General features: G+C 46.3%; 1 protein-coding gene across 1 annotated transcript; it reads right to left on the bottom strand.

Annotated features, from left to right (window-relative positions):
* Window positions 1–21,266: 21,266 nt before the first annotated feature.
* LOC117519691 lies at window positions 21,267–23,634 on the bottom strand. The gene is made up of 4 exons (XM_034180953.1): window positions 23,544–23,634; window positions 23,070–23,414; window positions 22,644–22,985; window positions 21,267–21,520 (listed from the first exon to the last, which is right to left on the bottom strand). The coding sequence occupies exons 1-4, from the start codon at window positions 23,584–23,586 to the stop codon at window positions 21,267–21,269; spliced, it is 984 nt and encodes a 327-aa protein (XP_034036844.1). The 5' UTR covers window positions 23,587–23,634.

Here is a 23,634-nt window from a genome sequence, read left to right as displayed (position 1 = left end):
TGCTTCAAGTGTATTATCTCAATGAGAAGAACAACTACAAAGCATCCAGGAAGTATTCACAGCTTCAGCTTCACTTTTTCTATATTTTATGTTACAGCCTTTATTCCAGAATTCTACATACAATACCCCATAATGACAATGTGAAGAAGTTTTTTATATATAGATTTTTGAAAATTTATTAAAAATTTAAAAAATAAACTAACGAGTCACTTGTACATAAGTATTCACAGCCTTTGCCACGTAGTTTAAAATTGAACTTAGATGCATCCTGTTTCCACTGATCATCCTTGAGATGTTTCTACGGCTTAATTGGAGTCCACCTGGGGTAAATTCAGTTGATTGGACATGATTTGGAAAAGCACACACTTGTCTACATATAAGGTCCCACAGCTGACAGTGCATGTGAGAGCACAAACCAAGCGTGAGGTCAAAGAAATTGTCTGTCGACATGTGAGACAGGCTTGTCTTAAAGCACAAATCTGGAGAAAGGTACAGAAGCATTTCTGCAGCTTTGAAGGTCCCAATGAGCTCAGTGGCCTTTATCATCCATAAATGAAGATGTCTGGATCCACCAGTCTTCCTAGAGCTGGCCGCCCATCTAAACTGAGTGATTAGGAGAGAAGGGCCTTAGTCAGTGAGGTGACCAAGAACCCAACGGTCACTCTGTCAGAGGTCCAGCATTCCAGTGTGGAGAGAGTGTTTCTCCCCACGGACCAGCCTCCTTTGTCTCTGATCTGATTTTCTTTTGGCCCTGCTCGTTTCCCTAACAACGTCAACAGGGGGAGCTGTCGTCACGTGGAGTGCCCTGGCTGTGGAGCGTGGGGAAGACGGCTCCCTCTCGGACCCGGGAGGAAGAGGGACGGCTCGTGCCTGACCACGCCCTTCGTCTCGCTCCCGTCGGCGTTCTGCTAATCGGTTGTCTAACCGTATTACCAGGTCAATAAGCCCGTCGATAAGCCCGTCTAAATCCCGCGGCTCGTCCTTTGCCACCAGGTGCTCCTTAAGGACCAGAGACAGTCCGTTTACGAAGGCGGCGCGGAGCACAACAGCATTCCAGCTGGCTCGCACAGCCGCAATGCGGAAGTCGACTGCATACTTCGCTGCGCTCCGACACCCCTGTCTTAACGACAGCAACACGCTTGAAGCGGTCTTGCCTCTATGAGGGTGATCGAACACTTGTCTGAACTCCCTCACGAACTCAGTGTATGCGGATAGAAGCCGTGAGTTCTGTTCCCAAAGCGCCATAGCCCAGGCGCGTGCCTCACCTTGAAGCAGATTTATAACATAAGCCACCCGGCTGGCGTCTGATGTGTACATGATGGGACGCTGTGAAAAGACGAGGGAACACTGCATCAAGAAGTCTGCGCACGTCTCGACACAACCTCCGTACGGTTCCGGAGGGTTTATGTATGCTTCAGGGGACGGGGGGAGGGGGGGGAGGATCGTTGAACGACCACTGGTATATCTGTATGCGGCACTCGGTCAGCAGGAGGAGGTGCTGCAGCAGCGCCCTGCGCGTGCGCTTCCACCTGAGCGGTGAGAGCCTCCATCCTCCGACTGAGTTTAACGCTCTGCTCGGTTACCAAGTCCAACTGAGCAGTGAAGGCGGATAAGATTTGCTGCAGCTCACCTAACACGCCTCCTGCCGACGCCTGTGCACCCTGCATTTCCATTGGTGGTTCACTCCATGGTTGACGCCCCTCAGGATTCATGACGCTGGCCGAGAAATCCTGTTGTGAAAGTGTAGGTACACGGACCCACAACAAATCAAATCAAATCAAATCAATTTTATTTATATAGCGCCAAATCACAACAAACAGTTGCCCCAAGGCGCTTTATATTGTAAGGCAAGGCCATACAATAATTACGGAAAAACCCCAACAGTCAAAACGACCCCCTGTGAGCAAGCACTTGGCGACAGTGGGAAGGAAAAACTCCCTTTTAACAGGAAGAAACCTCCAGCAGAACCAGGCTCAGGGAGGGGCAGTCTTCTGCTGGGACTGGTTGGGGCTGAGGGAGAGAACCAGGAAAAAGACATGCTGTGGAAGAGAGCAGAGATCAATCACCAATGATTAAAAGCAGAGTGGTGCATACAGAGCAAAAAGAGAAAGAAACACTCAGTGCTTCATGGGAACCCCCAGCAGTCTAAGTCTATAGCAGCATAACTAAGGGATGGTTCAGAGTCACCTGATCCAGCCCTAACTATAAGATTTAGCAAAAAGGAAAGTTTTAAGCCTAATCTTAAAAGTAGAGAGGGTGTCTGTCTCCCTGATCCGAATTGGGAGCTGGTTCCAGAGGAGAGGAGCCTGAAAGCTGAAGGCTCTACCTCCCATTCTACTCTTACAAACCCTAGGAACTACAAGTAAGCCTGCAGTCTGAGAGCGAAGCGCTCTATTGGGGTGATATGGTACTATGAGGTCCCTAAGATAAGAAGGGACCTGATTATTCAAAACCTTATAAGTAAGAAGAAGAATTTTAAATTCTATACTAGAATTAACAGGAAGCCAATGAAGAGAGGCCAATATGGGTGAGATATGCTCTCTCCTTCTAGTCCTTGTCAGTACTCTAGCTGCAGCATTTTGAATTAACTGAAGGCTTTTCAGGGAACTTTTAGGACAACCTGATAATAATGAATTACAGTAGTCCAGCCTAGAGGAAATAAATGCATGAATTAGTTTTTCAGCATCACTCTGAGACAAGACCTTTCTAATTTTAGAGATATTGCGCAAATGCAAAAAAGCAGTCCTACATATTTGTTTAATATGCGCATTGAAGGACATATCCTGATAAAAAATGACTCCAAGATTTCTCACAGTATTACTAGAGGTCAGGGTAATGCCATCCAGAGTAAGGATCTGGTTAGACACCATGTTTCTAAGATTTGTGGGGCCAAGTACAATAACTGGGGGGGCGTAAATGAACGGACAATGGAATAAGCCAAAATACAACAATTTAATGTTGTGAATGTGCACAACAGAACAACAGACAACACAATTTAGAATAGCAGTCAATAATTCACGGTGACGTGTGGGCAGGCTCGAGGATAGAAGACACCTGTCCAGAGAAGAGCTGGATTCCACACATCTTCCACTGCCAACGGATCTGGAGCACTCCGGAGCCACCAAGCGCTAAGTCCCCAGGTGGCCACTGCCTCCGGCTGTCAGATCTGGTACTGCTGGCAGAAAAACAGACAGGTGATGGTGGGTGCGTACACACCCAGCAAACAGTCAGAAATGGGTGGGAAACACCTCCACCTCTTAATCACAGTTTTACAGAATTACGTGCAGATCCTGTCGGTATGTTCGTCGCCTCCAACCGAGGAGCGGAGTACGCCAACTCCCCACACACGACTATTCCGTACAAATAGGTACGTCTGCAACAGTACTTTTACACACAGAAGCAAAAGACATTACTACTGATGTGTTGGTTCAGGCTGAGTAGTTTACCTGTTAGGTAGAATGATTTCTCGGTAGCGAGGCGAAGATGCTGCCCGGCCTTTATGGTGATGTGGTTGGTGATGATGAGTGACAGCTGGTGCTGATGATGAATGACAGCTGCCACTCCCGGTTGCTCCGGCGCCCTCTCGTGCCTGAAGCCCGCACTTCAGGCAGGGTGCCATCTGGTGGTGGGCCAGCAGTACCTCCTCTTCAGCGGCCCACACAACAGACATTTTGTGTGTCAGACATTTTGAAGGGCAGTTAGGTCAAGATCAGATAGTTACAAGGACATTTTGGATGTGTGTCAGCCATTTTGTGTTATGCATCATGGAACACTCTTACAAGAGAAGATCCTTCCAGAAGGACAACCATCTCTGCAGCAATCCCCCAATCAGGCCTGTATGGTAGAGTGACCAGACAGAAGCCACTACTTAGTAAAAGGCACATGGCAGCCCACTGCAGTTTGGTAAAAGGAACCTGAATGACTCTCAGAACACGAGAAACAAAACTGTCTGGTCTGATGAGACAAAGACTGAAGTCTTTGGCCTGAATGCCAGGCTTCATGTTTGGAGAAAACCAGGCACCATCCCTACAGTGAAGCATGGTGGTGGCAGCATCATGCTGTGGGGATGTTTTTCAGTGGCAGGAACTGGGAGACTAGTCAAGAAAAGTTAACTCCATTTTGGAATAAGGCTGTGCCATAATAAAATGTGCAAAAAGTGATGCGCTATGAATACATTCTGGATGCACTGTGTGTGCTAGTCTGCTAGCATTCCACGGCTGATGAGTATTTCTTTTCTTTTTTTAGTACATGGCTGTCCATCCCTAAGACCATAATAATGAATGAAGCTTTAAACATTCACACTGAGAATATCAACTGCTGGTTTTTGGTCAGTCACCAAACCTAAACAGTGCTCCTGGGGGTATTGTCACTTTATGTTCAGTAAACCTCAACCTATAATCCCACTGATATTTTATTTGTTTTTAGTCATAAAAAAATGTTTTTTTCAACATCACTCCAATTTTGTTCCACAGTATTCAGGTAAAGGATTCACATTCTTATATCACCAGTATGACCAAAGTGATCTTTTCTGGAAAACGAATGCGGAATTTTGAGCCATATGGGCAAAAATTGCAACAACGTATCACTGGGAACTCAGTTTCTCAGCATGCCATTTCATCTTCAAAGGCTATATATTTAGCAGTGAGTTTCATGGAAGTAAAGAAACACAGCAGAACTTCAACTGTGACTGAAAAAAATGGACACAAAATGGAGACTGAAAGACAGTTACAGACACAACTAATAAATCTTTGACCAGCAAAGATCCCTTTGGGAAGAACAGATAAAATCTGGATATATTTCACAAGAACATTTTGCTGGCTATCTGCTAGACTTGGGAAAGAAAACCCTCAAACAAAGTACTTGTCAATACCAATGTTACAGTGAAAGCAAGACCAAGACCAAAATATTGCCATCGGGTATTGTGAAGACTTTGTGTCCATCTGTCTATCTGTCCATCTGTCTGTGCTCAGTCAGTCCAGTCCTATTACTACCAGGGTTGTTAAATTCACAGGGAACATTCTTGGGACACAAACCTTGGACAAGGTCAAAGATGGCTAACCTTGACCTATTCTAAAGGGCCAAAAGGTCACATTCTTTCTACACACTCTTTGATTGATTACACGCTCATGGCAAAGGGTATTTTAGCTGTTGTGTGTTGGGGGGGGTTGGCTGGACCAGGTTGGGTTGTTTTGTGTTTGTTTTCCTTCCCAGGTGATTTGGGGCTGTTCTCTGAGGAAACTGTGCTGCAGAAGAGTCTCTCTCCTCTGTTACGATGATTGGCTGCACCTGTTGCATTCTCGTGTGGCTCTCTATTAGGACAATCCACGACACCTGTGATGTTCACATGCAGATCTGAGGACTTCCAGCTGGTACCAATGTAGTGATGAAGAACTACATTTAAACTAGCAGTGAGTTGGATAAGATTGCCGGAGAATACGACCTTGTGACGACCGTGTGGGGACGCTGAGGGCCGTTTCAGAGTCTGACATCACGCCTGTGAAGGAGGACGAGGGTGAGAGGCAAACGTTGTCAGCACACAACAGAGGTGAATATTCTGAAAAGTTTATCCGTGAATGTAAATTGGCGTCTTATACGCAGCTATAAGTAATTATTGGTGGAAATTGTTTGGCGTGCTCCTCACGGCAGTGGCGTGCGGATTAATGATCCTCCACTAGCTGTGAGCAGCAGCCTCTTTGAACTAAGTTTGAAACCAGACCTAAACGTGTAGCTGATAAGTTTGCCTCTAAACAATATTTCATAGTAATAAGTGTTGAATAATCTCATCTCTGTTCCTCCTTCGCAGAGTACAGTCTGGGAAAGTCACCTGGGGGTGGTGTTGGCGGAACTCCTGAGTCCTGAACGTTCGGACTCCGACTGTTGAGATGCTGAGAGAGCGCGCCGCCTTTTCACCTCACCCGAACTTGAATTATTTAGTATTTCATGTATAGCACAAAGGGAGAAAAATAAATGTTTTCTTTTTGGAACTGCTTCTGATTACTTAATGCTGGGTTCAGTCAGATACTGGACCGCTCCTCAATCCACGTCTTATCCATAACATTAGCATTGCATTATATTTACTCATTATATTGGACATAGAATAATCATCTCCCCACCCCTAAGAAAACATACTTTACCAGGAACAAAAACAGAAACATGAGCGTACTTTAAATTAACTACATTTCAACACACAGCAAATTTAAATGTGCAAAAAGAATAAAACAGTCAGTCATACACATAGAAATCATAGACTATATTTGTTCATCTATATTCTTTAGTTCTATTGTTAGTGGTTTGCACACAAACCCTCCAGTGGGAAACAAAATTTGAAGCCATCTGTGCATTTCGACTGAATAATTTAGCGGTGGAGGGACCTTGAAGGTACAAACAAATAGGGTGAGTTAATTATTTTAAAATACAGAGTGCCACAGCATAATTTATACAAGCAAAATAATGTTTTTAAATCACACATATCAACTTTTTGTTGTCGACTGTTACGTGACAGATTAGATCACCATTAACAACAGCACACAAAAGTACCAGGTAGGCAAGTCTCGCTCTTCAGTGAACTTAAGCTTTTAATTTGTACATTCTTACCTGATGACATCACAGAGATGTGAAGGAAAAACAAGGTAATACGTAACTGTGACTGTCCTCCTTCATTTGTCAGTGGAGGAAATTATTGGTTGTTAATTACCATACTGAGTTGTAGCCTCTGTGGGAATCTTTGCAGCTTGTTCTTTGCTCATATCACAACTTAACACACTGGAATGTTAAATGATTTTTTTATTTCTGTCGATGTAAACAAACTGTATCAGACACAAGCTTGCATTGCTTTGTTGAATACAGGCACACAGAATGTGTCAACATAAGCTCTGCCATAACTCTAATTTTAAAATATCAAAACTACAAAGCTAAACTGGGCAAAAGTGTTCAAATAGCCCATTGATACCACGCCCACATGATAAAGTATCAAGCATGGTGAGACAATGTTACTCGGGCTTTTCAACTCTCAAATTCACAACAATAACATATCTTAACTCAAGCATAAAAATTAGCTCTTCCTTATATATTAGCATGGGGCCAGAAATTTGACTGTCAGCTCTGACCTTGATTGTTGACCAATCCAATCCAAAATCCCATCCACAGCCCCAATGTACCTGCCAAATGTGATCAAATCAGTTTTGGCGCACTTAAGACATGTTGGTAAAATACAAACAAGGTAACATAGAGGTCAAGCTGATCACATCAACATATGTTAGAATATTTGCTCACAAACAGACTGAAAACACATATTTGTGAGGCTAACTAGCTGGCTGACCTGACGAGCCGTTATTCACCCTAGTGACGTTTCAAATCCCGCAAAACCTCGAAGAGGTCACCGCGCTGCAAGATCTCAGTAACATTGAGAACTGCATTGAGACACTCTGATCACGCTGCACTTTAACCACTGCACACAGACAACAGCATTAACATCGCAACATAAAGCTATTTTTATATTGTGCCTAAAACTCTCGTGAATATATTCTCTGGGTTTATAGATGTTATTGCATTTGTTTTATGTAAACATGCGAGAATCACAGGCTGTCTCTCCATTATTTTCAATGGGAGCTGCTGTGAGCTACAATCGCTTCCTGATCATGTCGTTCTGGAGGAAAGTGAAGTTTGCTTTTTAATATCTTGATTATTGTTCTTTACAACACTGTTTGTCCTAATTGCTCCAGACTAATATATATAATACTGTATTTCTGAAATTCGGTTTGCGTTTATTAAATTCCACGCAGATTAAGCGTAGCAGACACAGATTATTTATTATAATTGTTTTAGCAAGTTTTCAGGGTATTATGCATGCAGTCTCTTGTTAATGTGATGAAAAGCATAAAAAAATTACATTTTTGTAGTATATTAATTTACAATTGTCATTGTGGATTCTCTATGTTGTTTGACTGCAGCGACTCTCTGGCGCGCAAGGGATTATGGGATACGTCAATAGGGCGAATGCAGCATCGGCTCTCTATCACTATCTACATGAATTTAGCTAGCGTCACCGACCGAACGGTCCCCCTTGCCATCATTGCGCATGCATCATTTTGGACCATTATCCATTTGTTTCTGCTTAAACCTTCACTCCACAGTCATTATCTATCTCAGTGACAGATATCTAAAACAATCATTTCCACATGAATTCAGCATTATTTCATAATTAAAGACAGAAGACGGATCAGATTGTTGGGAAAGTGTAGTGACACAGACCCACAACAGGGGCGCAAATGAACGGTCAATAGATGAGCCAAAAAGTAACAATTTAATGTTGTGAATGTGCACAACGAACATACAGACAATCACAGAATATCATAACAGTCAATACACAGAGGTGACGTGTGGGCAGGCTCGAGGATAGAAGACGTCTGTCCTGAGAAGAGCCGGAACCACACGATTTCCGCCGCCCCAGAACCTGGTGAATACTGGAGCCGCCAAGTCCCGAATTCCCAGGTGATCACTGTCCCCGACTGTCGGATCTGGTACTGCTGGCGAAGAACAAAGACAGTCAAGTGTGGGTGTGTGTACACCCAGTAACAACAACGGTGGGAATGCCACCTCCACCTCTCATTCAATATGTTGCAGCGGTCTCAGCTGAAAAGGAGCGCCGTCTTGCACAGCCTCCTCACAAACGACCGGTTCTCCTGCAAACACTCACAATAAACAGATTTACAAAAGGCTGAGGATATTACCTCCTATGAAGTATGATATCTCGGCAACGAGGTGGAGATGACGTCTGGTCTTTATGGAGTGAGATGATGTTGAGTAGATGGGTGACAGCTGTCAAGAGGTAATGAGCGACAGCTGTCACCCCCGGCTGTGTCCATGGCGGCAGCGCCCTCTTGTGCCTGAAGCCCACACTTCAGGCAGGGCGCCCTCTGGTGGTGGGCCAGCAGTACCTCCTCTTCTGGCGGCCCACACAACAGGACCCCGCCCTCAACGGGCGACTCCTGGCGCCCGACCAGGTTTGTCGGGGTGTCGGCGGTAGAAGTCGGCCAGGAGGGCCGGATCCAGGATGAAGCTCCTCTTCACCCAGGAGCGTTCTTCGGGTCCATACCCCTCCCAGTCCACCAAGTACTGGAACCCCCGACCCATCCGACGGACGTCCAGGAGCCGGCGCACCGTCCAAGCCGGCTCCCCGTCGATGATCCGAGCAGGAGGCGGCGCCGGTCCGGGAGCACAGAGGGGTGAGGTGTGGTGAGGTTTGATGCGGGACACGTGGAAAACCGGATGGATCCGCAGTGAAGCCGGGAGTTGGAGCTTCACTGCGGCAGGACTGAGGACTTTGAGGATCCTGAAGGGGCCAATGTACCTGTCCTGAAGTTTTGGGGAGTCCACCTGGAGGGGGATGTCCTTCGTGGAAAGCCACACCTCCTGCCCGGGCTGGTAAGCAGGGGCCGGGGATCGCCGGCGGTCTGCATGGGTCTTTGCCCTCGTCCGGGCCTTCAACAAGGCAGAACGGGCAGAGCGCCACACCCGACGGCACTTCCGCAGGTGGGCCTGGACCGAGGGCACACCGACCTCTCCCTCCACCACGGGAAGCAACGGCGGCTGATACCCCAAACACACCTCAAATGGGGAGAGGCCGGTGGCAGAAGACACCTGGCTGTTATGCGCATACTCGATCCAGGCCAGATGGTTACTCCAGGCTGTCGGGTGCGCAGATGTGATGCAGCGGAGGGTCTGTTCCAAGTCCTGGTTGGCCCGCTCTGCCTGTCCGTTCGTCTGTGGATGGTACCCGGACGAGAGGCTCACGGTGGCCCCCAGTTCCCTGCAGAAGCTCCTCCAGACGTGTGAGGAGAACTGGGGACCACGATCAGAGACGATGTCGGAGGGTATCCCGTGCAGACGGACGACGTGGTGGACCAGGAGGTCTGCTGTCTCCTGGGCTGTTGGGAGCTTTGGGAGGGCCATGAAGTGGGCCGCCTTGGAGAATCGGTCCACTATCGTGAAGATGGTGGTGTTGCCCTGGGACGGCGGGAGGCCCATGACGAAATCCAGGCCGATGTGGGACCAGGGGCGATGAGGCACCGGCAGCGGCTGGAGGAGTCCTTGGGCCTTCTTATGTACTGCCTTGCCCCTGGCACAGGTGGTGCAGGCCTGGATATATTCCTGGACGTCGGCCTCCATAGACGCCCACCAGAAGCGCTGCTGGACAACTGCCACGGTCCTTCGCACCCCTGGATGACAGGAGAGCTTGGAACCGTGACAGAAGTCCAAGACTGCAGCTCTGGCCTCTGGTGGGACGTACTTACGGTTCTTCGGACCGGTTCCAGGGTCCGGGCTCCATGCCAGGGCCTCCCGGACGGTCTTCTCCACGTCCCAGGTGAGGGTGGCCACGATAGTGGACTCCGGAATGATGGGCTCCAGTGGATCCGACAGCTCTGTTTTGACTTCGTCTTCATGTACCCGGGACAAGGCATCCGATCTCTGGTTCTTGGTCCCGGGGCGATAGGTGATCCGGAAGTCGAAACGCCCGAAGAACAGTGACCAGCGGGCTTGCCTGGGGTTCAGCCGCTTGGCGGTCCTGATATACTCCAGGTTCCGATGGTCAGTGAAAACCGTGAATGGCACAGACGCTCCCTCCAACAGGTGTCTCCACTCCTCAAGAGCCTCTTTCACTGCAAGGAGTTCTCGATTGCCGACGTCATAGTTCCGTTCAGCCGGGGTCAACCTGCGGGAAAAGTAGGCACACGGGTGAAGAACCTTATCGGTCTCTCCGCTCTGGGACAGCACGGCTCCAATCCCTGAGTCAGAGGCGTCCACTTCAACCATGAACTGGCGGCTAGGGTCGGGCTGCACCAAAACTGGCGCAGTAGAGAACCGTCGTTTCAACTCCTTGAACGCGGCTTCGCTCCGATCCGACCAGGTGAAGGGGACTTTTGGAGAGGTCAGGGCTGTCAGGGGGCTAACTACCTGACTGTAGCCCTTAATAAACCTCCTATAGAAATTAGCAAAGCCGAGGAACTGTTGCAGCTTCCTACGGCTTGTTGGTTGGGGCCAATCTCTCACCGCCGCAACCTTGGCCGGATCAGGGGCGACGGAGTTGGAGGAGATTATAAACCCCAGGAAGGACAAAGACGCGCGGTGAAACTCGCACTACTCGCCCTTCACAAACAGTCGGTTCTCTAACAACCGCTGCAGGACCTGACGTACATGCTGGACATGGGTCTCAGGATCCGGAGAAAAGATGAGAATATCGTCCAGATATACGAAGACGAATTGGTGCAGGAAGTCCCGCAAGACGTCGTTAACCAAGGCTTGGAACGTCGCGGGGGCGTTGGTGAGGCCGAACGGCATGACCAGGTACTCAAAGTGACCTAACGGGGTGTTAAATGCCGTCTTCCATTCGTCTCCCTTCCGGATCCGAACCAGGTGATACGCATTCCTAAGATCCAGCTTAGTAAAGATTTTGGCTCCATGCAGGGGGGTGAACACGGAATCTAACAATGGCAATGGGTATCGGTTGTGAACCATAATCTCATTCAGCCCCCTGTAATCAATACATGGACGAAGTCCGCCATCTTTCTAGCCCACAAAAAAGAAACCTGCCCCCATCGGGGAGGTGGAGTTCCGGATCAGCCCGGCAGCTAATGAGTCCCGGATGTAGGTCTCCATTGATTCGCGCTCAGGTCGTGAGAGGTTGTACAGCCTGCTGGACGGGAACTCAGCGCCTGGAACCAAATCAATGGCACAATCGTACGGACGGTGCGGGGGAAGGGTGAGTGCCAGATCCTTGCTGAAGACGTCAGCAAGATCGTGGTACTCAACCGGCACTGCCGTCAGATTGGGAGGGACTTTGACCTCCTCCTTAGCCTGTGAACCGGGAGGAACCAAGGATCCTAAACACCCCCGATAGCAGGTTTCGCTCCACTGAACCACCACCCCAGATGGCCAATCAATCCGGGGATTGTGCTTCAACATCCATGGGATGCCCAAAATCACGCGGGAGGTAGAAGGAGTCACAAAAAACTCAATCTCCTCCCGATGGTTTCCAGACACTACCAGAGTTACTGGTTGTGTCTTGTGTGTGAGTAAAGGGAGGAGGGTGCCATCTAGTGCCCGCACCTGCAATGGCAAAGGAAGCGCCACCAGAAGGAGCCCTACCTCCCTTGCCCATCTGCTGTCTAGCAGATTCCCTTCTGACCCCGTGTCCACCAGTGCTCGGGCTTGAAGGGTTAAATCCCCGCTCAGGATTGTGACTGGGAGTCGTGTGGCAATTTGTGTGTGTCTCACTTGAATGGTTTGACCCCTCCTTAGCCCAGTCTCTAAGGGCGGTTGTTGTCGTTTTGGCCGTTTGGGGCAGTTTCTCTGTGTGTGCTCAGTTGAGCTGCAGAGAAAACACTCTCCACGGATCAGCCTCCCCATTTTGGCCCTGTGCGTTTCCCTAACAACATCAGCAGGGGGAGCTGTTGCCCCACAAAGCGCTGCGGCTGTGGAGCATGGGGAGGGCGGCGCCTTATCGAACCCGGAAGGGAGAGGGGCGATGCATATCCGGTCACGTCCTTCGCCTCGCTCCCGACAGCGTTCCTCCAACCGATTGTCTAACCGTATAACGAGATCGATAAGCCCATCTAAATCCCGCGGTTCCTCCTTAGCTACCAGCTGCTCCTTCAGAACCAACGACAGTCCGTTTATGAAGGCGGCGCGGAGCGCAACGTTATTCCAGCCGGACCTCGCAGCCGCGATGTGGAAGTTGACTGCATAAGCGGCTGCGCTCTCGCGTCCCTGTCTCATTGACAGCAGCACTGTTGAAGCGGTCTCTCCTCTGTTAGGGTGATCAAACACTGTTCTGAACTCCCCCACAAACCCAGTGTATGCTGATAACAACCGTGAGTTCTGTTCCCAGAGCGCCGTAGCCCAGGCGCGTGCTTTACCCCGAAGCAGAGCAATCACATAAGCTATTTTACTAGCATCTGACGCGTACATGACGGGACGTTGTGCGAAGACGAGCGAACACTGCATAAGAAAGTCCGCGCACGTCTCCACACAACCTCCGTACGGCTCAGGAGGGCTTATGTATGCTTCAGGGGATGGTGGGAGGGGTTGTTCAACCACCACTGGAACATTTATATCCTGCACAGGGTCGGCAGGAGGACGAGCCACAGCAGCGCCCTGAGCGCTCGCTGCCATCTGTGCGGAGAGAGCCTCCACCCTGCGGTTCAGGAGGATGTTTTGCTCAGTCATTTGATCCAACCGAGCCATAAAGGCGGTGAGAATGTGCTGCAGCTCACCAATCACGTCTCCTGCAGACGCCTGCGCTCCCTGCTCTCCCATTGGTCGTTCAACAGCCGGGTGACGCCCCTCGGAGTCCATGACGCTGGCCGAGATATCCTGTTGGGAAAGTGTAGTGACACGGACCCACAACAGGGGGCGCAAATGAACGGTCAATAGATGAGCCAAAAAGTAACAATTTAATGTTGTGAATGTGCACAACGAACATACAGACAATCACAGAATATCATAACAGTCAATACACAGACGTGACGTGTGGGCAGGCTCGAGGATAGAAGACGTCTGTCCTGAGAAGAGCCGGAACCACACGATTTCCGCCGCCCCAGAACCTGGTGAATACTGGAGCCGCCAAGTCCCGAATTCCCAGGTGATCACTGTCCCCGACTGTCGGATCTGGTACTGCTGGCGAAGAACAAAGACAGTCAAGTGTGGGTGTGTGTACACCCAGTAACAACAACGGTGGGAATGCCACCTCCACCTCTCATTCAATATGTTGCAGCGGTCTCAGCTGAAAAGGAGCGCCGTCTTGCACAGCCTCCTCACAAACGACCGGTTCTCCTGCAAACACTCACAATAAACAGATTTACAAAAGGCTGAGGATATTACCTCCTATGAAGTATGATATCTCGGCAACGAGGTGGAGATGACGTCTGGTCTTTATGGAGTGAGATGATGTTGAGTAGATGGGTGACAGCTGTCAAGAGGTAATGAGCGACAGCTGTCACCCCCGGCTGTGTCCATGGCGGCAGCGCCCTCTTGTGCCTGAAGCCCACACTTCAGGCAGGGCGCCCTCTGGTGGTGGGCCAGCAGTACCTCCTCTTCTGGCGGCCCACACAACACAGAGCACGATACCATCACATGAATAACATGATGATTAACCATCAGATGACAAAGTAAAACCTATTCCATCACCCTAAAGTCAGTTTTACACAGAAACGAGGCAATAATCAGAGTCGCTGCGGATGAGAAATGATGCATGCACAGTGAAGGGGGGTGGGGTTGATTTTTAGGGGGGACCATTTGGTTGGCGACACCGGTACTAGAAGGTGATGTATTTATAGTATCCAGTCTTGTGTAAAAACTAACTCAAACTATAAAACTGCTTTAGGAAGCATTTATGCTACCAAGCTGTTTCCACTTCTGTAAGTTTATAAAGGAGCTTAAAAAACAGTCAACTTTCTTAGCATCTTTCTTTGCACCTGTTATTTTGAAAAATTCAAGGCCCGTAAAGTAATACACATGGGCAAGAACCTGTGTGGCATTTTTGGACCTTGAGTGAAGCTCGCAGATATTTACTGAGAAGTTTGGTTCAGGGTTTGGTTGTCTGCTTTAACAACATAGTACACACATTCCCATGACTGACTGTTCTTCCTCCAGTACTGAACATTCTTTGTGGCAAAATACAGTGCTGCCAGGTTATTTGCTCCACCATCCTGAAGAGGAATATTTAAAAAAAAATTGTGTTACTATCAAATATTTTAATAATTAATATCAAGCCCAAATCGAAGAGAAACCTCTGTGAAGTCACATAAAATAAAATTATTACAAGTAGGATTTTTTTAAGTCTCTGAATGTTTTGCGGTAAGATACAGTGGCTTGCAAAAGTATTCAGCCCTTTGGTATTTCAAAAATTTTAATTTGTTTATACCATTTCAAATACAAATTAATTACAAATATAAAAGCCAAGATGATGGGTTGCATAAGTAATCAGCCCCTTTGGTATAATACTTGTAAATAATCAATTTTATTGCCATTTTTCTTCAGACAAGTCAGGGGATGGATACATGAACATTTCCAAATCACTGAATGTGTCTTGAACTTTATTTACATCAGTTACGAAGAAGTACAAACAGTATGGCACTCTATGGTAAATCTGTGTGGAGGAGACAGTTCTCAAAAACTGAGAGAATGTGCAAGAAGAAGAGTGAGGAAAGACACCCAGACAACCCAGAAGAAGTTACAGGCTTATGTGGCTGTGATTAGAGAAATTGTGCACAGTGCATGTTTTGCATTTTGCATCACCAGTTATAGTAGAGAAGCTTGAATCTTCGACTGGACTGGGTTGATTGACGTGAGGACGTTTTGCTTCAAATCACAGAAGCTTCCTCAGCTAAAATTGTTGCTCTGGTCGTTTGACTTCTGTCTTGACTCTAGAGAAGATGTGAAGCGAAACGTCCTCACGTCAACCCAGTCCAGTCGAAGATTCAAGCTTCTCTACTATGGAAACCACCTGGACAACTGAGAGCCTTTACAGAAACATCACCAGTTATCCAGCTTTTTCTTCATAACTTATGCACAGTTTCTCCAATCACAGCCACAGAAGCCTATAACTTTCACTGGGTTGTCTGGGTGTCTTAGTGTCTTTCTTCACTCTTCTCCTTCTTCCACAGTCACTCAGTTTTTGAGAACTGTCTACTCCACACAAATTTACCATAGAGTGCCATGCTGTTTGTATTTCTTTATAACTGATGTAAATAAAGTTCAAGACATATTCAGTGACTTGAAAATGTTCATGTATCCATCTCCTGACTTGTCTGAAGAAAACTGGCAATAAAATTGATTATTTACAGGAATTATACAAAAGGGGCTGATTACTTATGCAACCCATCATCTTGGCTTTTATATTTTTAATTAATTTATTTCAAGTTGTAGAGATTTGCTGTCAATTTGAGTCTAAGGAAGATAATTTTAGACATTTTTGTAGTTTTTGTATTTGAAATGGCATAAACAAATTAAACTTTGTGAAATACCAAGGGGCTGAATACTTTTGCATGCCACTGTGTATAAAAAAATGATTATATAAAACATCTAAGATATACTTTGATCACCACTTACCTTGTCATGTCCACAGAGACCTTTTGCTTCTGTTATGAAAAAGACACACAAAAATGTTTTGAAATTTTTGTCATGACAGGGATTTTTGAGACAAGTTTCATTTTCAGCAATGTACAGTGACCAAAAGAGGCTACAACACTTCCAAAGTATGACTACACAACCTTAAAAAAAAAAGTTGGGACAGTCTGGAACATGAAAATAAAAATAATAAATTAAATTAAAAATAAATAAATAAAACAGTGGTTCTTCCATTTAATTTGACTTTTTTTTTTTTTTTTTTTGGTTTTTTGTTTATTTTTGTTTTTTATGTGTTGTAGTCCTGAAATGCAGGAATGGACTTATGTGAACAAACTTGATAAAGTTGAGCAAAACATGAAATATCTTGAATTCATAATGTCTGAAATGAAATCAAAGTAAACATAAGCATTACTGTTTTTGGTTTGGGGTTTTTTTTGTTGTTGTTTTTTTGTTTCATTTTCCATATACTGTCATAACTTTTTTCTAATTTGGGGTTGCAATCGATGCTGATGGGGAAGAAGGTATATGGCATTAAAACAATAATTTCTTCATTATGTATATCTGAAATGGAGTGTGAAATGAAAACTATAACCAAAGATTATGGATATACAATTATAGTAACATTCTGTGCATGAAAAAATGCATTAAGTCCATATGATGAATTTACCTTTGTGATCTTGGCAGACTTTTCTTTTATTGATGTAGAAAAGAACAGCGATCATAATCACAGAGCAGGCCAACAGCACTCCGAGTGCAAGGATGATTGGAAAATAACCTAGAAAATAACCAAAAATGTCAAATTTAATTAATTTTTTCAGTATTCTTAAATTTCATGATGATTCTTAATCCAGACAACACCTACATACCTGATTCTTATTTGATGAAGTCTTATTCATTCTGATTTACAGATGTAAACTCTGTAAATCAGAATGCAAGTCTGCGCATCACAGCTTTAGGCCATTTTCACAGAGCTCTTTAACCTTTCATTGTCCAAAGCCATTGCTCCACCATGCCTCAAATCTGCTATAATAATTCCTCCCTCTGCAGACGCCACCGCTGCCTGTGAGCGGATCCACAGTACAGTCACGTGGCTGCAGACACAACACCCCCGCGCCCTCCTCATTACTGGGGACTTCAACCACGCCTCCCTCTCCGCCACCCTCCCACGTTCACCCAGTACGTCACGTGTAAAACCGGGGACAATAGAATACTGGACCTTTTTTATGCTAATGTGGAGGACGCTTACACCTCTGCCCCCCTCCCCCCGCTCGGACGCTCAGATCACAACTCGTCTATCTTCTCCCCCAATACACACCCAGGGTGAGAAGAGAGCCAGTGCAGAAAAGGTCAGTGAAACTCTGGACTGAAGAGGCCACTGAGAGGCTGAGGGACTGTTTCAGAACCACACACTGGACCATGTTTCAAAACTCTTATAGTGAAGACATCAATGGCCTGACACAGTGTGTCACTGACCACATGAACTTCTGTGTGGAGAGCACTGTGCCTACCCGGAGGGTACGGTGCTTATCCAACAACCACCCCTGGGTGACCCCCAAGCTGAAGGTCCCGATGAACCAGAAGAAGAGGGCTTTCAACTCGGTAGACAGAGAGGAGCAGCGTAGAGTCCAACAGGAACTCCATTGGAAGATCCAGGCAGCCAAGAAGGAGTATGGAAGGAAGATGGAGGAGCAGCTGACCCAGACCAACGTCAGGGAAGTGTGGAGAGGCCTTAAGACCACCTCTGGATTTGGGAAGGGTGACAGCAGGACTGCAGTTAGAGACTCTCGGTTTGCAGAGGAGCTAAATAGTTACTTCAACCATTTTGGCTCCTCCACACCATGTTCTTTGATTTCTCCAGCGCTTTCAACACCATCAGACTGGCGATGCTGCAGAGGAAGCTGGAGGACGCAGGTGTGGATGGACATCACTCTGCCTGGACCATCAACTACCTCACTGACCACCCGCAGTACGTGCGGCTGTGCGGCTGTCAGTCTGAGGTGGTAAGGTGCAGCACCGGGGTCCCCCAGGTCACCGTCCTCCCGCCTTTCCTCTTCACCCTTTACACCTCGGACTTCACCTACAACACGGACAGCTGCCATCTCCAGAAGTTCTCTGATGACTCCGCCATTGTGGGTCGTGTGTCTGAGGGGAATGAGCTGGAGTACCGGTCAGTCATCACAGACTTTGTGGACTGGTGTGAGTGCAACCACTTGTGTCTCAACACCAGTAAGATGAAGGAGATGGTGACTGACTTCAGGAGGAAACCACCACCTCACCCACCGGTGAACATCCAGGGGGAGAACACAGAGACTGTGGACAGTTTCAAATACCAGTTTCAAATGTTCACCTCAACAACAAACTGGACTGGACTCACAACACCGACGCCCTGTACAAAAAAGGCCAGAGTCGCCTCCACCTCCTGAGGGGACTGAGATCCTTTGGAATGAGCAGGCCTCTGCTTAAGGCCTTCTATGACTCTGTTGCAGCCTCTGCTCTCCTCTATGCTGTCGTCTGTTGGGCCCCGGGCAGCACAGAGCGGGAGAGAAAGAGACTGAACAAGCTGGTCAGGAAGTCCAGCTCTGTCCTGGGCTGTCCTCTGGACTCTCTGGAGGAGGTGGCTGAGAGGAGGGTGTTAGCCAAGTTCAAATCCATCATGGACAACTCCTCTCACCCTCTGCACCAGACTGTTGTGGAACTGAGCAGCTCCTTCAGTGGCAGACTGAGGCACCCTCAGTGCAAGAAGGTCGATACCGCAGGTGGTTCCTCCCTGCTGCTGTCAGACTGTACAATAACACTGTGAAATAACCACATGTCCACAAATCACGTGCAATATTAATATGTCCACAAATCATGTGCAACAACTTGTTTACAAATCCCACCGCTAATGTCACCTTATCACATCTAAATTCCACTAAGATGCTCCTGTCTTTTTCAATTCCAATTATGTTTATGTATGCATATGTACTGGACCAGTACCTATATATGCACTAGTACATATATATGTGTGGTGTGTGTGTGTGTGTGTGTGTGTGTGTGTGTGTGTGTGTGTGTGTGTGTGTGTGTGTGTGTGTGTGTGTGTGTGTGTGTGTGTACGAGGTCTGTTAGAAAAGTATCCGACCTTATTATTTTTTTCAAAAACCATATGGATTTGAATCACGTGTGATTACATCAGACATGCTTGAACCCTCGTGGGCATGCAAGAGTTTTTTCACGCCTGTCGGTTACGTCATTCGCCTGTGGGCAGTCTTTGAGTGAGGAGTCGCCCACCCTCTCGTCAATTTTTTCATTGTTTAGGAATGGCTCAGAGACTGCTGCTTTGTTTGATCAAAATTTTTTAAAAACTGTAAGGCACAACTGAGTGGACACCATTCGATAAATTCAGCTGGTTTTCGGTAAAAATTTTAACAGCTGATGAGAGATTTTGGTCTGGTAGTGTCGCTTTAAGGACGGCCCACGGTGCCTGACGGCGATCTGCGCTTCGAGGTGGCAGCGTCTCGCCGTTTCAAGTTGAAAACTTCCACATTTCAGGCTCTGTTGATCCAGTAAGTCGTCAGAGAACAGAGAACTTTCAGAAGAAGTCGGCATGAGGAGTTTATTCGGACATTCCATTGTTAACGGACATTTTGTAATGAAAGAACGTGCGGGCAGAGTCTCATGTCGGGCCGGACCCGACCGCGGGGGGTCGCGACAGGAAAAACACCTCCGTTGGAAATCTTAACGGGCAAGTTGGAACATGCCCAAGCTGTTAAACAATTTCTCAGTTACTCACTTGTTGAAAGCCATCAAAAGCCGCCTGAATTTTACAAATGGTTTTCAACACGGAGGTGTTTTTCCTGTCGCGGCGCACACAGATTTGCCGAGTCGTCACGGAAACGACTCGGCGAATTTGCGCAAACGTCTTTCATTACAAAATTTCCTTAAACAGTGGAATGTCCGCATAAAGTCCTCATGCCAGCCTCTTCTGAATCTTCTCTGTTCTCTCACGACGTCCTGGGTGAATTAAGCCTTAAATTAGGATGTTTTCAGGTCGAAACAGGCCGACGACGGCGCCTGGAAGCGCTGCATGACGTCCCGCTCCGTGGGAAGTCCTTACAGCGACAGAAACACCCCATAATCTCTCATCAGCCATTAAACTTTTCACCGAAAACCAGCTAAATTTCTCAAATAGTGTCCACTCGGATATTCCTCACAGGTCCAGGAAAAATTTTGATAAAGCAACGCGCGCCGTCTCGAGCAGCATGTGAAACAAAGGAATTCAGCCGAGAGAGTTGAACCACATCGTGAAAAAACTCACGCATGCGCATAAGGGTTCAAGCATGATTGGTGTAATCGCACGTCATTCAAATCCATATAGTTAAAAAAAAATAAAAGTGTCGGTTTCTTATCTAATACACCTCGTATGTATATATATATATATATATATATATATATATATATATATATATATTCTATTTCTACCTCATTTTCTTATTTTATTGTATTGTTACAAGTATTACTATTATTGCTTACCCTTGCACATTTTCCTCTTTGCACCCATCTTGTGTGACGTAACGTGAATTTCCCACTGTGAGATCAATAGTTTTATGATCTTATCTTATCTTATCCACATCAGTTTGCATACAGAGCAAGAAGGTCTACAGAAGATGCCATCATCACTGCTCTCCACAGTGCACTGTCCCACCTTGAACACCAGGAGAGCTATGTGAGGATGCTCTTTGTAGACTTCAGCTCTGCTTTTAACACCGTCATACGGGGGCGACTTATTACCAAACTCACTAACCTGGGATTCTCCCCATCCATCTGCCAATGGATTATGGACTTCCTCACCAACTGACCTCAAACAGTGAAAATAGGCAAACATATCTTATCCCAACTTATACTCAGTACCGGCTTCCCCCAAGGCTGCGTACTGAACCCTCTGTTGTATTCACTGTACACTTATGATTGTACCCCCACCCACCCTACAAACACCATCATCAAGTATCCGGATAATACAACTTTCGTCGGTCTCATCTCAGGGGGAGAATAAGCCGCCTACCGAGAGGAAGTCCACAGACTGGTGGGGTGGTGCAAGGACTGCAATCTTATCCTTAATACTTGCAAAACAAAATAAATAATCATGGATTTTCGCAGAAAAAAAGTCAGCAATGGAGCCCCTTCACATTAATGGGGAATACTTGGAGAGGGTTCCTGCCTTCAAGTTCCTGGGCATATACATCACAGAGGACCTCTCTTGGTCTGTCAACACCAACCACATAGTCAATAAGGCCCAGCAGTGACTCCACTTCCTGAGAATACTCAGGAAACACCACCTGGAGGAGAAACTGCAGGTGTCCTTCTACCGCTGCCCTATTGAGAGCGTGCTGGCCTCCTGCATTTCCACCTGGTATACCTGCTGCTCAGCAACAGACAAGAAGGTCCTACAGCATTGCCCAAAAAATCATAGACTGTGCCCTGCCCTCCCTGCAGGACATCTTCATCTCTCGCTGTATCATCAGATCTGAAAGCATTTTGAAGGACCCCTCACACCCTGGTCATCATATGTTTGCACTGCTGCCCTCTGGCAAACATTTCAGGTCCATCAAATCATGCACAAACAGATTCAAAAACAGTTTCTACCCCACTGCAATACGGACACTGAACATTTCCAATCATTTTCACACATGGTCCATCTAGATCTGAGAGACTGAGCCCTTCTGAGGGTCAGACTGCGTGTACTTTATGCACTTTTCCAGTCTACCTCACCTGCTATTCCAACTGAGTATGGAGAATGTATGTGAGGTTTCTCGGGATAGGGGAGGGCAGTGAGGGGAGCTGTATGTGCAGGTTTTTCTTTGCATTGTATTATGTTATTTTAGTACTCGATTTATTTATTTATTTTAGAGCTCCAAGAGAATTGCTATCCAATTTTGTTGTATTTTGTGCAATGACATTAAAGAATTCATTCATTCATAAATGTTTAACTAAAAAAAAAAAATCTCCTTTGTGATGTGCAAAGAGGACAATTTCACCAGTTTCCTTTTTGACTGGTTACTCAGTTTTTGTGAACTGCTGACTCAACACAGATTTTAGAAATGTTCGTATATCAATAACCTGATTATCCAAAGAAAACTGGTGGTGAAAGTGATGAATGACTTGTGTTGCAATAAAGGTTGTCCATACTGTGAAATTAAATTTAAGCACATTTAATGTGTTAATAAAATTTGTTCAGTAAATAATAATGCTAAAATGTTTGTTGTTTGCAGTAGGAACAGTAGTTTAAAGACATACGTATGTCTGAGAGATATGAGAGTGCAGGTAGGGTGGAGGGGGTGGAGAAACGTGGCAGGAGTGAGTCCACCAGGCAGGAGGAGAAGAGAGAGGCCAAAGAGGAGGTTTATGGATGTGCTGACGGAGTACATGCAGGTGGTTGGTGTGACAGAAGAAGACACAGAGGACAGAGTGAGATGGAAACAATTAATCTGCTGTGGCGACCCCTAAAGGGAGCAGCCAGAAGAAGAAGAAGTCTAAAGACATACTTATCTGTATTGTAGTTCCTTGTCCAAACAGGATTTTCCCACATGTGACCACAGCACAGTAGTACGTCCCAGAATCAGAGGGGTTCTGTATCGTTTTGGACAGACTGTAGATGCAACTCCTTTCTTCACACTCAGCACTCGTGTGTCCGTCTGAGTAAATGTAGCCTGGATGAGGTTCTCCTGATGCAGCTCTGAACCAGTGCACAGTCGGTTCACCTGGACATGGAATTCTTTTTCCTTTGTTCTTGGAGAAAAGTGAACACTGGAGGTTTACTGAGGCACCAAGATGGACCAACTCAGTCTCTGGATTTTGTTTCACAGAGAAAGATTTCATCCTGGAATCTGAGTGGTTAAGAAAAATGACAAGAAATGCATTTTACTCTGAAGAAATCTGAGCGAAAGATAGATGTTAAAAGCATATTTTACCATTCACAGCCAAAAATGTGCCATTCACAAAGGTCTGTCGAGCTGCCGTTAAGCTTAGACACAAATAAGATGCTTCATCTTCTTTCTGTATGTTGTTGATATGAAGAACATTGTGACCATCTCCTTTTGTGAATGCGAATCTTGAATTATCAAATTGTTCAAGAAATGTTGTTGTACCATAAGATCCAAGAATAACTGTTTGAATCATAAATCCAGGAGACTGTTTATACCAGGCAAAAAGTCTGTTTGCATGCACATCAAATGGACATGACAAATTGACAGAACCACCAACTTCAGCCACAGTCCAGGAGATCTGCTGTGGACTCTCTGGAGTTTGAATCAGAGCTGAAAAAATGAGGGGGAAGCATTGTAGAAAAAAACGTCATTCTAATGAACATTATACAGTTGTTGAAATTGTTACATAATATGACAGTGATTCTGACTATTAAATGCAAAGTAAAGAATTTGACTCACATACTGTACGAAGAAGACACAAAGCGAACAGTCTCCTGATCATTGTGGTAGAACAGTGTCGTGTTTCACGGCTGATGTCTTCACACCAAAT

Source organism: Thalassophryne amazonica, chromosome 11, assembly GCF_902500255.1.
Source record: "Thalassophryne amazonica chromosome 11, fThaAma1.1, whole genome shotgun sequence".
Lineage (NCBI taxonomy): Eukaryota > Metazoa > Chordata > Actinopteri > Batrachoidiformes > Batrachoididae > Thalassophryne > Thalassophryne amazonica.
This window is presented reverse-complemented; position numbering and strand designations above follow the sequence as displayed.

Excerpts from the sequence above, each read along its gene's own strand:
- LOC117519691 (XM_034180953.1), bottom strand. The coding sequence starts at position 23,586 with ATGATCAGGAGACTGTTCGCTTTGTGTCTTCTTCGTACAGTAT. Across the intron at positions 23,415-23,543 it reads GTGTCTTCTTCGTACAGTAT|CTCTGATTCAAACTCCAGAG; the intron begins GTGAGTCAAATT and ends TCATTTTTTCAG. Across the intron at positions 21,521-22,643 it reads AGGAACTACAATACAGATAA|CAGGTATACCAGGTGGAAAT; the intron begins GTATGTCTTTAG and ends GTTGCTGAGCAG.